At 44.5% G+C, this 14573-nt stretch overlaps 1 protein-coding gene across 3 annotated transcripts in view; it reads right to left on the minus strand.

The window, feature by feature from the left end:
* The window catches only part of LOC141167125 (very-long-chain 3-oxoacyl-CoA reductase-B-like), a 117404-nt gene that overhangs the window by 15103 nt on the left and 87728 nt on the right, over positions 1 to 14573 (minus strand). For all 3 annotated transcript variants that reach the window (XM_073654493.1, XM_073654494.1, XM_073654492.1), the window contains exons 2-9: positions 12511 to 12557; positions 12365 to 12440; positions 9783 to 9893; positions 9248 to 9315; positions 9029 to 9073; positions 8407 to 8441; positions 5360 to 5441; positions 5089 to 5154 (exon numbers count right to left, since the gene is read on the minus strand). In XM_073654493.1, coding sequence (XP_073510594.1) covers positions 5089 to 5154; positions 5360 to 5441; positions 8407 to 8441; positions 9029 to 9073; positions 9248 to 9315; positions 9783 to 9893; positions 12365 to 12440; positions 12511 to 12557 — 530 coding nt within the window. The remainder of the gene's footprint in view (positions 1 to 5088; positions 5155 to 5359; positions 5442 to 8406; positions 8442 to 9028; positions 9074 to 9247; positions 9316 to 9782; positions 9894 to 12364; positions 12441 to 12510; positions 12558 to 14573) is intronic.

The raw sequence follows: 14573 nt of genomic DNA on the forward strand, positions 1-14573 counted from the left end.
CACTGTTGATCCCTGTATTACCCTACACTATATACAGAGCTCCTGTGTATAATGTCACTAGTGATCTCGGTATTTTCTGTACACTGACATTATATACAGACCTAATGTGTATAATGTCATTGGTGATCCCTGTATTATCTGTACCCTATATACAGAGCTCCTGTGTATAATCTCACTGGTGATCAATGTATTACCTGTATACTGACACCATACACAGAGTTCCTGTGTATAATGTCACTGGTGATCCCTGTATTACCTGTACACTGACACTATATACAGGGCTCCTGTGTATAAGGTCACTGGTGAATACTGTATTACCTGTGCATTATATACTATATGCAGAGCTCCTGTGTATAATGTTACTGGTGATCCCTCTATTACCTGTACACTATATACAGAGCTCCTTTGTATAATGTCACTGGTGATCACTGTATTACCTGTACACTATATACAGAGCTCCGGTGCATAATGTCACTAGTGATCCCTGTATTTCTTGTACACTGACACTATATACAGAGCTCCTGTGTATAATGTCATGAATCATCTCTGTATTACCTGTCCACTATACACTATATACAGAGCTCCTGTGTATAATGTCACTGGTGATCCCTGTATTACCTGTACACTGACACTATATACAGAGCTCCTGTGTATAATGTCACCAGTGATCCCTGTATTACCTGTACACTGACACTATATACAGAGCTCCTGTGTATAATGTCACTGGTGATCACTGTATTACCTGTACACTGACACTATATACAGAGCTCCTGTGTATAATGTCACTGGTGATCACTGTATTACCTGTACACTGACACTATATACAGAGCTCCTGTGTATAATGTCACTGGTGATCCCTGTATTACCTGTACACTGACACTATATACAGAGCTCCTGTGTATAATGTCACATGTGATCACTGCATTACCTGTACACTAATGCTATATACAGAGCTCCTGTGTATAATGTCACTGGTGATCCCTGTATTACCCTACACTATATACAGAGCTCCTGTGTATAATGTCACTAGTGATCTCTGTATTTCCTGTACACTGACATTATATACTGACCTAATGTGTATAATGTCATTAGTGATCCCTGTATTACCTGTCCACTATACACTACATACAGAGCTTATGTATATAATGTCACTGGTGATCACTGTATTACTTGTACACTAACACTATATACAGAGCTCCTGTGTATAATGTCACTGGTGATCACTGTATTACCTGTACACTGACACTATATACAGAGCTCCTGTGTATAATATCACTGTATCACCTGTACACTATACACTATATACAGAGCTCCTGTGTATAATGTCACTGGTGATCACTGTATTACCTGTACACTATATACTATATACAGAGCTCCTGTGTATAATGTCACTAGTGATCTCTGTATTTCCTGTACACTGACACTAAATACAAAGCTCCTGTGTATAATGTTACTGGTGGTCACTGCATTACCTGTACACTGACACTATATACAGAGCTCCTGTGTATAATGTCACTGGTGGTCACTGCATTACCTGTACACTGACACTATATACAGAGCTCCTGTGTATAATGTCACTGGTGATCACTGTATTACCTGTACACTATATGCTATATACAGAGCTCCTGTGTATAATATCACTGGTGATCCCTGTATTACCTGTACACTGACATTATATACAGAGCTCCTGTGTATAATGTCACTGGTGATCACTGTATTACCTGTACAATATATACTATATACAGAGCTCCTGTGTATAATGTCACTAGTGATCTCTGTATTTCCTGTACACTGACATTATATACAGACCTAATGTGTATATTGTCATTAGTGATCCCTGTATTACCTGTCCACTATACACTATATACAGAGCCCCTGTATATAATGTCACTGGTGATCACTGTATTACTTGTACACTGACACTAAATACAAAGCTCCTGTGTATAATGTTACTGGTGGTCACTGCATTACCTGTACACTGACACTATATACAGAGCTCCTGTGTATAATGTCACTGGTGGTCACTGCATTACCTGTACACTGACACTATATACAGAGCTCCTGTGTATAATGTCACTGGTGATCACTGTATTACCTGTACACTATATACAGAGCTCCTGTGTATAATATCACTGGTGATCCCTGTATTACCTGTACACTGACATTATGTACAGAGCTCCTGTGTATAATGTCACTGGTGATCACTGTATTACCTGTATACTATATACAGAGCTCCTGTGCATAATATCACTGGTGATCCCTGTATTACTTGTACACTGACACTATATATAGAGCTCCTGTGTATAATGTCACTGTTGATCACTGTATTACCTGTACACTATATACAGAGCTCCTGTGCATAATGTCACTGGTGATCCCTGTATTACCTGTACACTAACACTATATACAGAGCTCCTGTGCATAATGTCATGAATGATCTCTGTATTACCTGTCCACTATACACTATATACAGAGCTCCTGTGTATAATGTCACTGGTGATCCCTGTATTACCTGTACACTGACACTATTTACAGAGCTCCTGTGTATACCGGTAAGTCAGTGTGTTACCTGTACACTTACACTATACACTGTAGGCTATATGCAGAGCTCCTGTGTGTAATGTCACTGGTGATCACTGTATTACCTGTATACTATACACTATATACTTCTCTTCTGTGTATAATGTCACTGGTGATCCCTTTATTACCTGTACACTATATACAGAGCTCCTGTGTATAATGTCACTAGTGATCCTTGTATTACCTGTCCACTATACACTAAATGCAGAGCTCCTGTGTGTAATGTCAACAGTGATACATGGTGTGGTGGTATTTTTTTCTTTGTATGTGCTGTTATTCGGTCACTATGTGGTGTGATCATGGTGTGGCAGTATTTGTTCCTTGTATGTGGTATTATTTGGTAACTATGGGGTGGTAATATGTTGTCTGATCATGGCGTGGAGGTATTTGTTCCTTGTATGTGATATTATTTGCCACTATGTGGTGGTAATATGTGATCTGCTCATGGTGTGGTGGTATTTATTCCTGGTATGTGGTATTATTCAGTCACTAGGTGGTAGTAATTTGTGATCTGGTCATGGTGTGCCTGCATTTGTCTCTTGTATGTGCTATTATTCAGCCACTATGTGTTGGTAATATGTGATCTGGTCATGGTGTGATGGTAATTGTCCCTTGTATGTGGTATTATTCAAACACTATGTGGTGGTAATATCTGATCTTGTCATGGTGTGACTGTATTCGTCTCTTGTATATGGTATTATTAGGTCAATGTGTGGTGATAATATGTGATCTGCTCATGGTGTGGCGGTATTTGCTCCTGGTATGTGGTATTATTCGGTCACTATGTGGTGGTGTGGTGGTAATATCCGGTCTGATTATGGTGTGGCGGTATTGGTCTCTTGTATGTGGTATTATTCGTCACTATGTGGTGGTAATATGTGGGCTGGTCATGGTGTGGTGGTGTTTGTTCCTTATATTTGGTATTACTCGGTCACTATGTGGTGGTAATATGTGGTCTGGCCATGGTGTAACGGTATTTGTTCCTTGCATGTGGTATTATTAGTTATTTAAAAAAAATGTACGTGACACATTCCCTTAAAGAAAAATAAATAAAAATATACCTAAAAAGTGTATTGTATATTTTAAGAAATGTTTAATAAGTTAGAGTAGAGTAGGGCCCTGACAGAAGAGTCTACCTTGTTGTGGTGGCGGCTTAAAAAAATATTTTGGCCAAAATTAAAGCTGCTGGCTGTGTATGTGATATGGTGTTCGATGTTAACTGTTAATGTGTGATTGGTAAGGATGTGGAAAGTTCGAAGGATGGAGGCGGAGCTGGAGTGGAGCCTGGGAGGAGTCTCAAAGAGGCCCAAAAATTTTGCTAGCATGGGGCCCTGAAAATTCCTGGTGTGGATCCACAGCAGCTGAACAACGTTCAAAATGCTTAAATCTATGGATCAGGATAGCATAATCTGATTATTATTTCAATTGTTTGTCATGTAAGACCCTATTTGCGCTACTCTCTCCCCAGTTTTTTACCTTTAATCCTATCGCGTGTGATACTATATGCTGAGCTATGTATATAATCCTCTCCTGTGTCGTACTGTCTGCTAAACTCTGTATCTAAGCCCATCATGTGTGATACTGTCTGCTGAGCCGTGTATCTAATCCCATCATGTGTGATACTGTCTGCTGAGCTCTGTATCTAATCCTATCCAGTGTGATACTGTCTGCTGAGCTCTGTATCTAATCCTATCCTGTGTGATACTGACTGCTGAGCCGTGTATCTAATCCTCTCCTGTGTGATACTGTCTGCTGAGCCGTGTATCTAATCCTCTCCTGTGTGATACTGTCTGCTGAGCTCTGTATCTAATCCTATCCTGTGTGATACTGACTGCTGAGCCGTGTATCTAATCCTATCCTGTGTGATACTGTCTGCTGAGCTCTGTATCTAATCCTATCCTGTGTGATACTGTCTGCTGAGCTCTGTATCTAATCCTCTCCTGTGTGATACTGACTGCTGAGCTGTGTATCTAATCCTCTCCTGTGTGATACTGTCTGCTGAGCCGTGTATCTAATCCTATCCTGTGTGATACTGTCTGCTGAGCCGTGTATCTAATCCTATCCTGTGTGATACTGTCTGCTGAGCTGTGTATCTAATCCTCTCCTGTGTGATACTGTCTGCTGAGCTCTGTATCTAATCCCATCATGTGTGATACTGACTGCTGAGCTGTGTATCTAATCCTATCCTGTGTGATACTGTCTGCTGAGCCGTGTATCTAATCCTATCCTGTGTGATACTGTCTGCTGAGCTGTGTATCTAATCCTATCCTGTGTGATACTGTCTGCTGAGCTCTGTATCTAATCCTCTCCTGTGTGATACTGTCTGCTGAGCTGTGTATCTAATCCTCTCCTGTGTGATACTGTCTGCTGAGCTCTGTATCTAATCCCATCATGTGTGATACTGTCTGCTGAGCTCTGTATCTAATCCCATCATGTGTGATACTGTCTGCTGAGCTCTGTATCTAATCCCATCCTGTGAGTCAGTATTCTCGGCGGATCAGACTTTACCTGAACCATTATCCCCTTCGATTTATATTCTATGTAAAGAGAACGAGAAAAATAATCCAGGAACGCCTGAAAGAGAAAAGAACATTGTCAGAGCTACAGGTGGCTGATACCAGAGAGAAAACGCTCATTGTGTTATGTAATAAAGGAGCCATTTTTCCCTAAGACTTTGATCCGTGCAGATTGTGTACAGAAACGACACAGCTTCCACCATAGAAATATCTACAGCCATGCCCAATTATACACAAATGAGTAAATTAGAGGGCAGCGCTACCTTGGTGGCACTGTATATGTTCATCAGTGGGTACGGATGGGCACCACCTTGAGACGACACATTTATTATCAGACCTTTCCTCCTGGAAAATAGAGAAAAAAAATGGGCAAGATTTACTGAACAACGGACCAACCAACCACAGTCCTACTATTGTCCAACCATGCCGCCATCTTCACAGTCCCCACAGTCATCCAACCACACCACCATCTCCACAGTCTGCCCATCTTCCAACCACGCAGCCATCTCCACAGTCCAACCATCATCCAACCACACTGCTATATCCATAGTCTAACCATCAACCAACCACACTGCTATATCCACAGTCTAACCATCATCTACACCGGGGGTGGGCTACCTCAGGCCGTTTACGGCCCGCAGTGACCTTTTATCCGGCCCCCGCACAGATTCCCGGGGACCCCAGTGCTTGGGCTGGCAACTGTGTTTTGAAAGCCGCTGGCCCTTTAGTTTCACTAATGAACGCTGAGGGGCGTGCAATGAAAGATTACGTCCTGGCACCAGTACCAGTGTCAGGACATACTTTGTGGGCGGTGTTAGTGCGCGATTTGTTCTGCCCCAGAAGGATGGTTCAAATATCCAAATGGCCCTTGGCAGAAAAAAAGTTCCTCACCCCTGATCTACACAGTCCCCACCATTGTCTAAACACTCCACCATCATCAAACCACACCGACATCTACACAGTACGAGGGTTGTCCAATCACCCTGCCATCTCTGCAGTCCAACAGTCATCCAACCACACTGTCATCTACACAGGCTGACTGCTATCTCCACAGGCCGAATGTCATCTGACCACACCGCCATCTCCACAGTCCGACCATCATCCCACCACACTGCCATCTCCACAGTCCGACCATCATCCCACCACACTGCCATGTCCACAGTCTGACCGCTATCTCCACAGTCTGACTGTCATCCAACTACGCTGCCATCTACACAGTTTTACCGTCATCTCACCACAATGCCATATCCACAGTCCGACAGTCATCCAACTTCACTGTCATCTACACAGGCCAACTGCTATCCCCACAGGCCGACTGTCACCCGACCACACCGCCATCTTCACAGACCGACCATCATCCCACCACACCGCCATCTCCACAGTCTGACCATTATCCCACCACACCGCCATCTCCACAGTCGACTGTCATCCCACCACACCTCCATCTCCACAGTATGACCGTCATCCAACTACGCTGCCATCTACACAGTTTGACAGTGAACCAAACAATCCGCCATCTCCACAGTCCAACCACTGTCCAACCATGCTGCCATCCACAGTCAGACCCTCATCCAACCACGCCACCATCCACACAGTGCAACCGTCATCCAAGCACACCACCATCTCCACAGTCTGCCCATCTTCCAACCACACCACCATCTCCACAGTCCAACCATCATCCAACCACACCGCCATCACCACAGTCCGACCATCAACCAACCACACTGCTATATCCACAGTCTAACCATCATCTACACCGGGGGTGGGGTACCTCAAGCCGTTTACAGCTCGCAGTGACCCTTTATCCGGCCCCCGCACAGATTCCTGGGGACCCCAGTGCTTGGGATGGCACCTGTGTTTTGACAGCCGCTGGCCCTTTAGTTTCACTAATGAACGCAGAGGCGCGTGCAATGAAATATTACATCCTGGCACCAGTACCAGTGCCAGGCCATACTTTGTGGGCAGTGTTAGCACGCGATTTGTTCTGCCCCCGAAGGATGGTTCAAATATCCAAATGGCCCTTGGCAGAAAAAAGGTTCCTCACCCTTGATCTACGCAGTCCTCACCATTGTCTAAACACTCCACCATCTCAGAGTCCCCACCACCATCAAACCACACCGACATCTACACAGTATGAGTGTTGTCCAACCACCCTGCCATCTCCGCAGTCCGACAGTCATCCAACCACACTGTCATCTACACAGGCCGACTGCTATCTCCACAGGCCGAATGTCATCTGACCACACCGCCATCTCCACAGTCCGACCATCATCCCACCACACTGCCATCTTCACAGCCCGACCATCATCCCACCACACTGCCATGTCCACAGTCCGACTGTCATCCAACCACACTGTCATCTACACAGTCTGACCGCTATCTCCACAGTCCGAATGTCATCCCACCACACCGCCATCTCCACAGTATGAGCGCCATCCAACTACGCTGCCATCTACGCAGTTTGACAGTGAACCAAACAATCTGCCATCTCCACAGTCCAACCAATGTCCATCCATGCTGCCATCCACAGTCAGACCCTCATTCAACCACACCACCATCCACACAGTCCAACTGTCATCCAACCATGGCGCCATCTCCACAGTCCGACCATGATTCAGCCACTCTGGTATCTCCACAGTCTGACCCTCATCCAAACATGTCGCCATCTCCAGTGTGACCCTCATCCAACCATGCTGCTGTCTCCACAGTCGGACCGTGATTCAACCACTTCACTATCTCCACAGTCTGACCAACCATGCTGCCATCGACATAGTCCAACCCTCATCTAACCACACCACCATCCACACAGTCCAACCCTCATCCAACCACACCTCCATCTCCACAGTCCAACTGTCATCCAACCACACAGACATCTCCACAGTCCAACCATCCTCAAACCACATCGCCATCTATACAGTCCAATCCTTGTCCAATCACACCATCATTTTCACAGTCGTACAGTCATCCAACCACACCGTCATCTCCACAGTCCAACTGTCATCCAACCACACCAACATCTCCACAGTCCAAAAGTCATCCAACCACACAGACATCTCCACAGTCCAACCATCCTCCAACCACATCGCCATCTATACAGTCCAATCCTTGTCGAATCACACCATCATTTTCACAGTCATACAGTCATCCAACCACACCGCCATCAGCACAGTCTGACCGTCATCCAACCACATTGCCATCTCCATAGTTCATTTATCGACCACTTAGTGAGTTCAGCCAACTTCTCCTTAATATGTAAGGGGTTTATAGTACAGAACACAATGCAGAAAATAGTTTACATCCTGACACCAACCTCTGCACCATTTTTGGTAGGACAATTGCCGTCATCTGGAAAGCAAGAAAAATGGCATTAACCTGAGATATCTTCAACTGAAGTAACAGCTTCTCCTATTTTTATCACCCTACAGGGCAAGGAGACTCACAGCTCCTCCTATCTGTTTCACCTACAGGGCTAGGAGACTCACAGCTCCTACTATCTGTATCACCCTACAGGGGGAGGAGACTCATAGCTCCTCCTATCTGTGTTACCCTGCAGGGGAAGGAGACTCATAGCTCCTCCTATCTGTATCACCACGCAGGGGGAGAAGACTCATAGCTCCCCCTATCTGTATCACCCTGCAGGGGAAGGAGACTCATAGCTCCTCCTATCTGTATCACCCTGCAGGGGAATGAGACTCATAGCTCCTCCTATCTGTATCACCCTGCAGGGAGAGGAGACTCATAGCTCCTCCTATCTGTATCACCCTGCAGGGGGAGGAGACTCATAGCTCCTCCCATCTGTATCACCCTGCAGGGGAGGAGACTCATAGCTCCTCCCATCTGTATCACCCTTCAGGGGGAGGAGACTCATAGTTCCTCCCATCTGTATCACCCCGCAGGGGGAGGAGCAGATGTACATATCTGTTGTTTCTTACCTGTACAGCGGATGTCATGTTGCAGTTCATTATGTCAGTTACTTTCTGTTGGAAAAAAAAATATACAGAACAAAGAACAATCTATTACATTTGGATTTGTCTCAGGTTATGACCGAACTTGGATTGTTCCACCATAGATACATGGATGTCATAAGGCTGACTGAGTATGCTGGGCGCCTTGTGTAGGAAGGCAGGAGATTCATCCAACATCACACTCACCTGGCTGAGGTCAGGCACATCGAGAAACATGGTAGGCTCCGGACTGATGGTCATCCCAACATTATTGACTGCAACAAAAGAACCAATCATTCACAACTTGTCTTGAAGCAAAAGTACAATTCAGCAGAAGAAGAAGGAAGCCAAACATGGACACATCACAGATGAAGAAAAGAAAGGAGAGCACTGGAATATCTAGAAGTAAGGGGGCCCTAAAACCAAACTGGGCCACCACTATGACTGTAGCAATAAAAGTCTTGGGGTTTGAGACTTATCATCCCAGCCCTGCACAGATAACATCTTCTAATATATCTCAATTTTGTACCAATCCAATGATGACATTGGGTACAGCTACATTGTATTGTTTTCCAATAACATTGATCGGCCAACCATTTCTATGTAGGGGACTCATGAGGTGGTCTGAGTTTTGGTCCAAATTTTGACTCCACCCCACAATCTGAGTATTTTTGGCTACAAAGTGTAATGGATCCTGGACCTCTAGATGAGGTCTAGATATGACATCGGAGAATGGTATTACCAAGGATGCCAATGTCCAGATCCTTCAACTCCTTCTCAACCTTGGGATAAATATCAGGTCCACCTGTGAAGTCCAGTTGGATTACTTTGGTTTTCCTTTTGGTTTGTTCCTCTGTAAAAGGTTAAAAACTTTTGTAAGTTTCAAGGTTTTCTTAAGTTCAAAAACTTATAAGAAAATCAGCAGTGCTCCAGAATCAGGACTCCTTATTGACCCCATGCCCAACCAACCTCAGCCTAAATTCATTCTGTATCGAGAAACTTCATGTATCAGACTACATATTACAGTATCTAGAGAGTTTCTGTATTTGGAGTCTTTACAAGCCTTTTATTTGAAGATATCCTCCATCCCGACTACATCTAGATAATTTATTTCTTCTGCAGGCATCTGGAGATTTCATCTTTTTATCTGGAGACCTAATTGATCTTATGATATGCTAATGATATTAATGAAATATCTACATAAAGACTAGGGAAAATAAGTCCTTGTTTGTTCGGCTTTTACATAGAAACCTTGTTCAATTCATTTGTATCTGGATACCTTCTTCATCCTCGCTAGATATTGATCAAGAAGAGGAAGAGAACTTTAGATATTGGCAGCAATAATGATGATTGGTAGGTCTTCCTTCTCAATGTCTTAATTTAGAGATATCTTGTTTACAGTATCTAGACGAGATCAAGGTTTACAGATTAGGACAAGTCCTTATTAATGCTGCCAATATCTAGGGTTCCTCTTCCACCAGTCTCAGAAGACCTCCATTTATCCTTTGGGTGTTAGATAAGTATAAGGTCGTCTTCAGATGAAGTCAAGATGAATGTCTTGGTAGTGACAGGTTAAGTGAGGTTTCCAGATGCAAAGAGACTGAATATGCACTCCAGAATGAATGCCGAGTCCAGAATTGTCCTTCTACCTGTATGTGCCTTGAAATCTTATTTATGTTCTAAGAATACCAGATGTTTGCAGAAACAGACTATGTATCTGAGATTAGTATTTGGAGACATCTGATGTGTCAAGATATGGACAAGTTAAGCAAGATCTCCAGGTGGAGACAGGGTGAAGAAGAAATCTAGAAACTGGAAGGATGAATTAATTTTTTCCCTCTATATCTGGAGACTTTATCCTATCTGTATCTGGAGAGCTAATTCCAGGGTTGTCACATTCAAACACACAGAGGGCCAAAATTAAAAACTTGGACAAAGTCACGGACCAATAAGTATACAGTATAATGGGCCCTACATAGTCCCCCATACAGAATAATGGACACCACATAGTCCTCCATACAGTATTATGGGCACGATATAGTCCTCCATACAAAATAATGACCCTGCATAGTCTTCCATACAGAATAATGACCCCATATAGTCATCCATACAGAATAATGGCTGCACATAGTGATCCATAGAGAATAATGGCCCCACATAGTCCTCCATACAGAACAATTTGCCCCACATAGTCCTCCATACAGAATAATGGCTCCACATAGACCTCCTTGCAGAATAATGGGCCTCACATAGTCCTCCATACAGAATAATGGCCCCACGTAGTCCTCTATACAGAATAAAGGACCACATAGTCCTCCATACAGAATAATAGCCCCACATAAGGGTGGTGGTTCTGGTGTCGTAGACCAAATATAATCTCCCTGCGGGCCAGAGTTGGCCCACGGGCCAGAGTTTGACATGTATGGCTCAATCACTTTGTTAACATATGGAAACCTCCCTAGCTGAGTTTGGATACTGACAAGATAAACAATAGCTCCAGATAGAGACAGGACGGAGAAGAAATCTGGAAAATGCCAGTGTATATGAGTCCTACAATCCCTCTGTATCTTGAGACTTATTCCACCTTATTATTTGTAGATCTTTTTGACCCTGTCTATCAATAATGTCTTCAGATAAAGAAAAGATTAAGGATTGTGGATATTGCATACGTAGAGTATTTAATTATGGGTTATAGAAATTTAGTGCCAAAAATGTATAATTGGTGGAGAAAGGTTATACTTGATGGACCTAGATCTTTTTTCAACCTATGTAACCATCTCCAGAGCCCTCCTCAATCCAGTCCATATACCGATTATATACATTCCAAATTAAGACAGGGTGAAAAAAGACTTTAGATATTGGTAGCACAAATAAAGACCCTAAATACAATTTTCTTTCAACTTGACCATATCTGGTGACCTCGTTAACCTTTTCTAGATATGGACATGATACACAAGACCTCCAGAATGAGATGTTGAGGAAAGACTCTAGAAACTGTCATAAAGGTAAGAGCTCTCCCTCAGCTCCTCTATATTTGGAGACCTCGTTGACCTGATGTAGACATAGACAAGATAAATATATGCTGGTAGGATGAATGAGCCCTTCTGAAACCTTCTATATCTACAGAGGTCATCCTGTCTACATATGGAGACCTCCTTGACTTGGTCTAAATACGAACAAGGCAAGACAAAATTTCTAGATTATGCCTGTCAAAACTTTACGCACCGGTATGATGAACAAGACTAATACTGTCCATATATATCATATCTTCATTCACCTCATCTAACATTATCTTTCAGTTTCCAGTCCAGAATCATCTCTTACCAATCTCTTTCGCAACATTTTTCAGCTTCTCTAGAGTCCTGCTGATGAGGACGACATCGAAACCCCTTTTGGCCAACTATGGAGAAGACACAGAGGTATGAGGACACAGAAGTGACGGATACATAGATAGACTGGTGTCCACTCACCTCCTCAGCGTAGGCCTTCCCAATTCCATCTGTTGCTCCTGTTACTACTGAAAAAAAACAAACAGAAAATAATACAGTGTAAAAATGTGTTGGGTGTAATACGGCGGCGGTGTTCACACCGTGCAGTAACTGAGGCAGTGACACAAGCAAGTCCAACATAAACAGCTTTTATTTCAGCAACTCATGGGTTAACAGAAAGTCCTCCGGTTCGCAGCCAGGTTAACAGAAGTCCATACGCAATGGTTGCCAGGGGCAACGGCCGCGCCGGGTCGCTCAAAGCCTGACGGGTGCAGAGCCTTCCCAGGCGTGGGTTCAGCCACCCTCAATCCTGCTGAGCTTTCCTGCTCTGCTGCTAGCAGGTCCCAACATAGAACAACACTAAACCTTAGTGCAGGGTTTTTAAAGGACCTGTGGCAAGAACCAGTGGAAAACCCGGGTTGGAGGGAGGAGGCCGCCCCACTGCCTTCCTGTAGCCTCCTCCAAGAAATGAAGGCCCTGCTGGGTTTTACTTAATCTGCCTTAGCCAGATAGCCTGACCAGGTCAATGCTCACCTTCATTCCTGCATTGCAGCCGCAGGTGAGTTTGTGACTGCAATGCACTCCAATGGATTTAATAGGTCTCTGTACACATTCTGGGGGAGATATAACGTCCCTCGTATACGATCCCGGTCACTGCCTCACATATCCCCCCCCTCTGTTCAAACTTGTGGAGTTGAACATTTGACACCATACACAGTACCCGGGACAGGGCATCCGCGTTTCCCTGCGACTTCCCAGGGCGATGTTCTACAGAGAAACTGAAATTTTGCAGTGACAGGAACCACCTGGTGACTCGCGCATTCCTCTGCTTGGCATTTCTCATCCATACCAAGGGTGAGTGGTCCGTCACCAAGCGGAACTGACGCCCGAGTAAATAATAACGTAGTGATTCCAAGGCCCATTTAATAGCCAAACACTCCTTCTCTACCACGCTATAGTTTTTCTCTTCTGGGACAAGATTTCTACTCAAGTAGGTGACCGGGTGCTCTTCACCATTCACTTTTTGTGACAATACCACCCCTAGGCCTACCTCCGAGGCATCTGTCTGTACAATGAAGGTTTCACTGAAGTTGGGGCTGATGAGGACCAGCTGTCCACACAGGGCCAACTTCATGGACTGAAAGGCTTCTTCTGCCTGAGGGTTCCACCGAACCATTGCCGACTTTTTTCCTTTCAAGAGATCAGTCAGGGCCGCCGTTCTCCCAGCAAAATTAGGTATAAACCGGCGGTAATACCCAAGGATGCCAAGGAACGCCCTCACCTGCTTTGTACTTGACGGTTTAGGCCAATTTTTTATGGCCTCAACTTTATTGATTTGGGGCTTGATAACTCCTCGGCCTATCACATACCCCAAATATCGGGCTTCCTCTAGCCCTATCGCACATTTTTTGGGGTTTGCCGTTAACCCCGCCGCTCTAAGAGAATCCAGCACTGCTTGTACCTGGGATAGATGCGTATGCCAGTCGGTGCTAAAGATGATAATATCATCTAGATACGCGGATGCGTACTCCTGATGAGGCTTGAGCACTATGTCCATCAACCTCTGGAATGTAGCCGGGCCCCATGTAACCCAATAGGTAAGACCACATAGTGATATAGACCCTCCGGAATTATGAAGCCTGTCTTTTCCTTCGCCGATTTCGTGAGAGGTACCTGCCAGTAACCCTTGGTGAGATCGAGCGTGGTAAAGTAGTGGGCCTGCCCCAGTCTCTCAATCAGCTCGTCCACCCTGGACATTGGATAAAGGTGAAACTTCGAAACTTCATTTAGTTTTCGGAAATCGTTACAGAAGAGTAACGATCTGTCTGGTTTCGGAATCAGTATGATGGGGTTAGCCCACTCACTCTGTGATTCATCGATAACGCCTAACTGGAGCATCTGTTTTACCTCAGCCGTGATGGCTTGCCTCCGGGCTCTGGGTACCCGGTACGGTCTCATTCGCACCCTTACCCCAGGTTCGGTGACAATGTCATGTTGGAGAACTGTAGTCCTACCCGGCAGCTCTGAGAACACGTCGGTATTGT

Source organism: Phyllobates terribilis, unplaced genomic scaffold, assembly GCF_046119375.1.
Source record: "Phyllobates terribilis strain yellow unplaced genomic scaffold, ASM4611937v1 Scaffold_11__3_contigs__length_659146591, whole genome shotgun sequence".
In the NCBI taxonomy this organism is placed as follows: Eukaryota; Metazoa; Chordata; class Amphibia; order Anura; family Dendrobatidae; genus Phyllobates; species Phyllobates terribilis.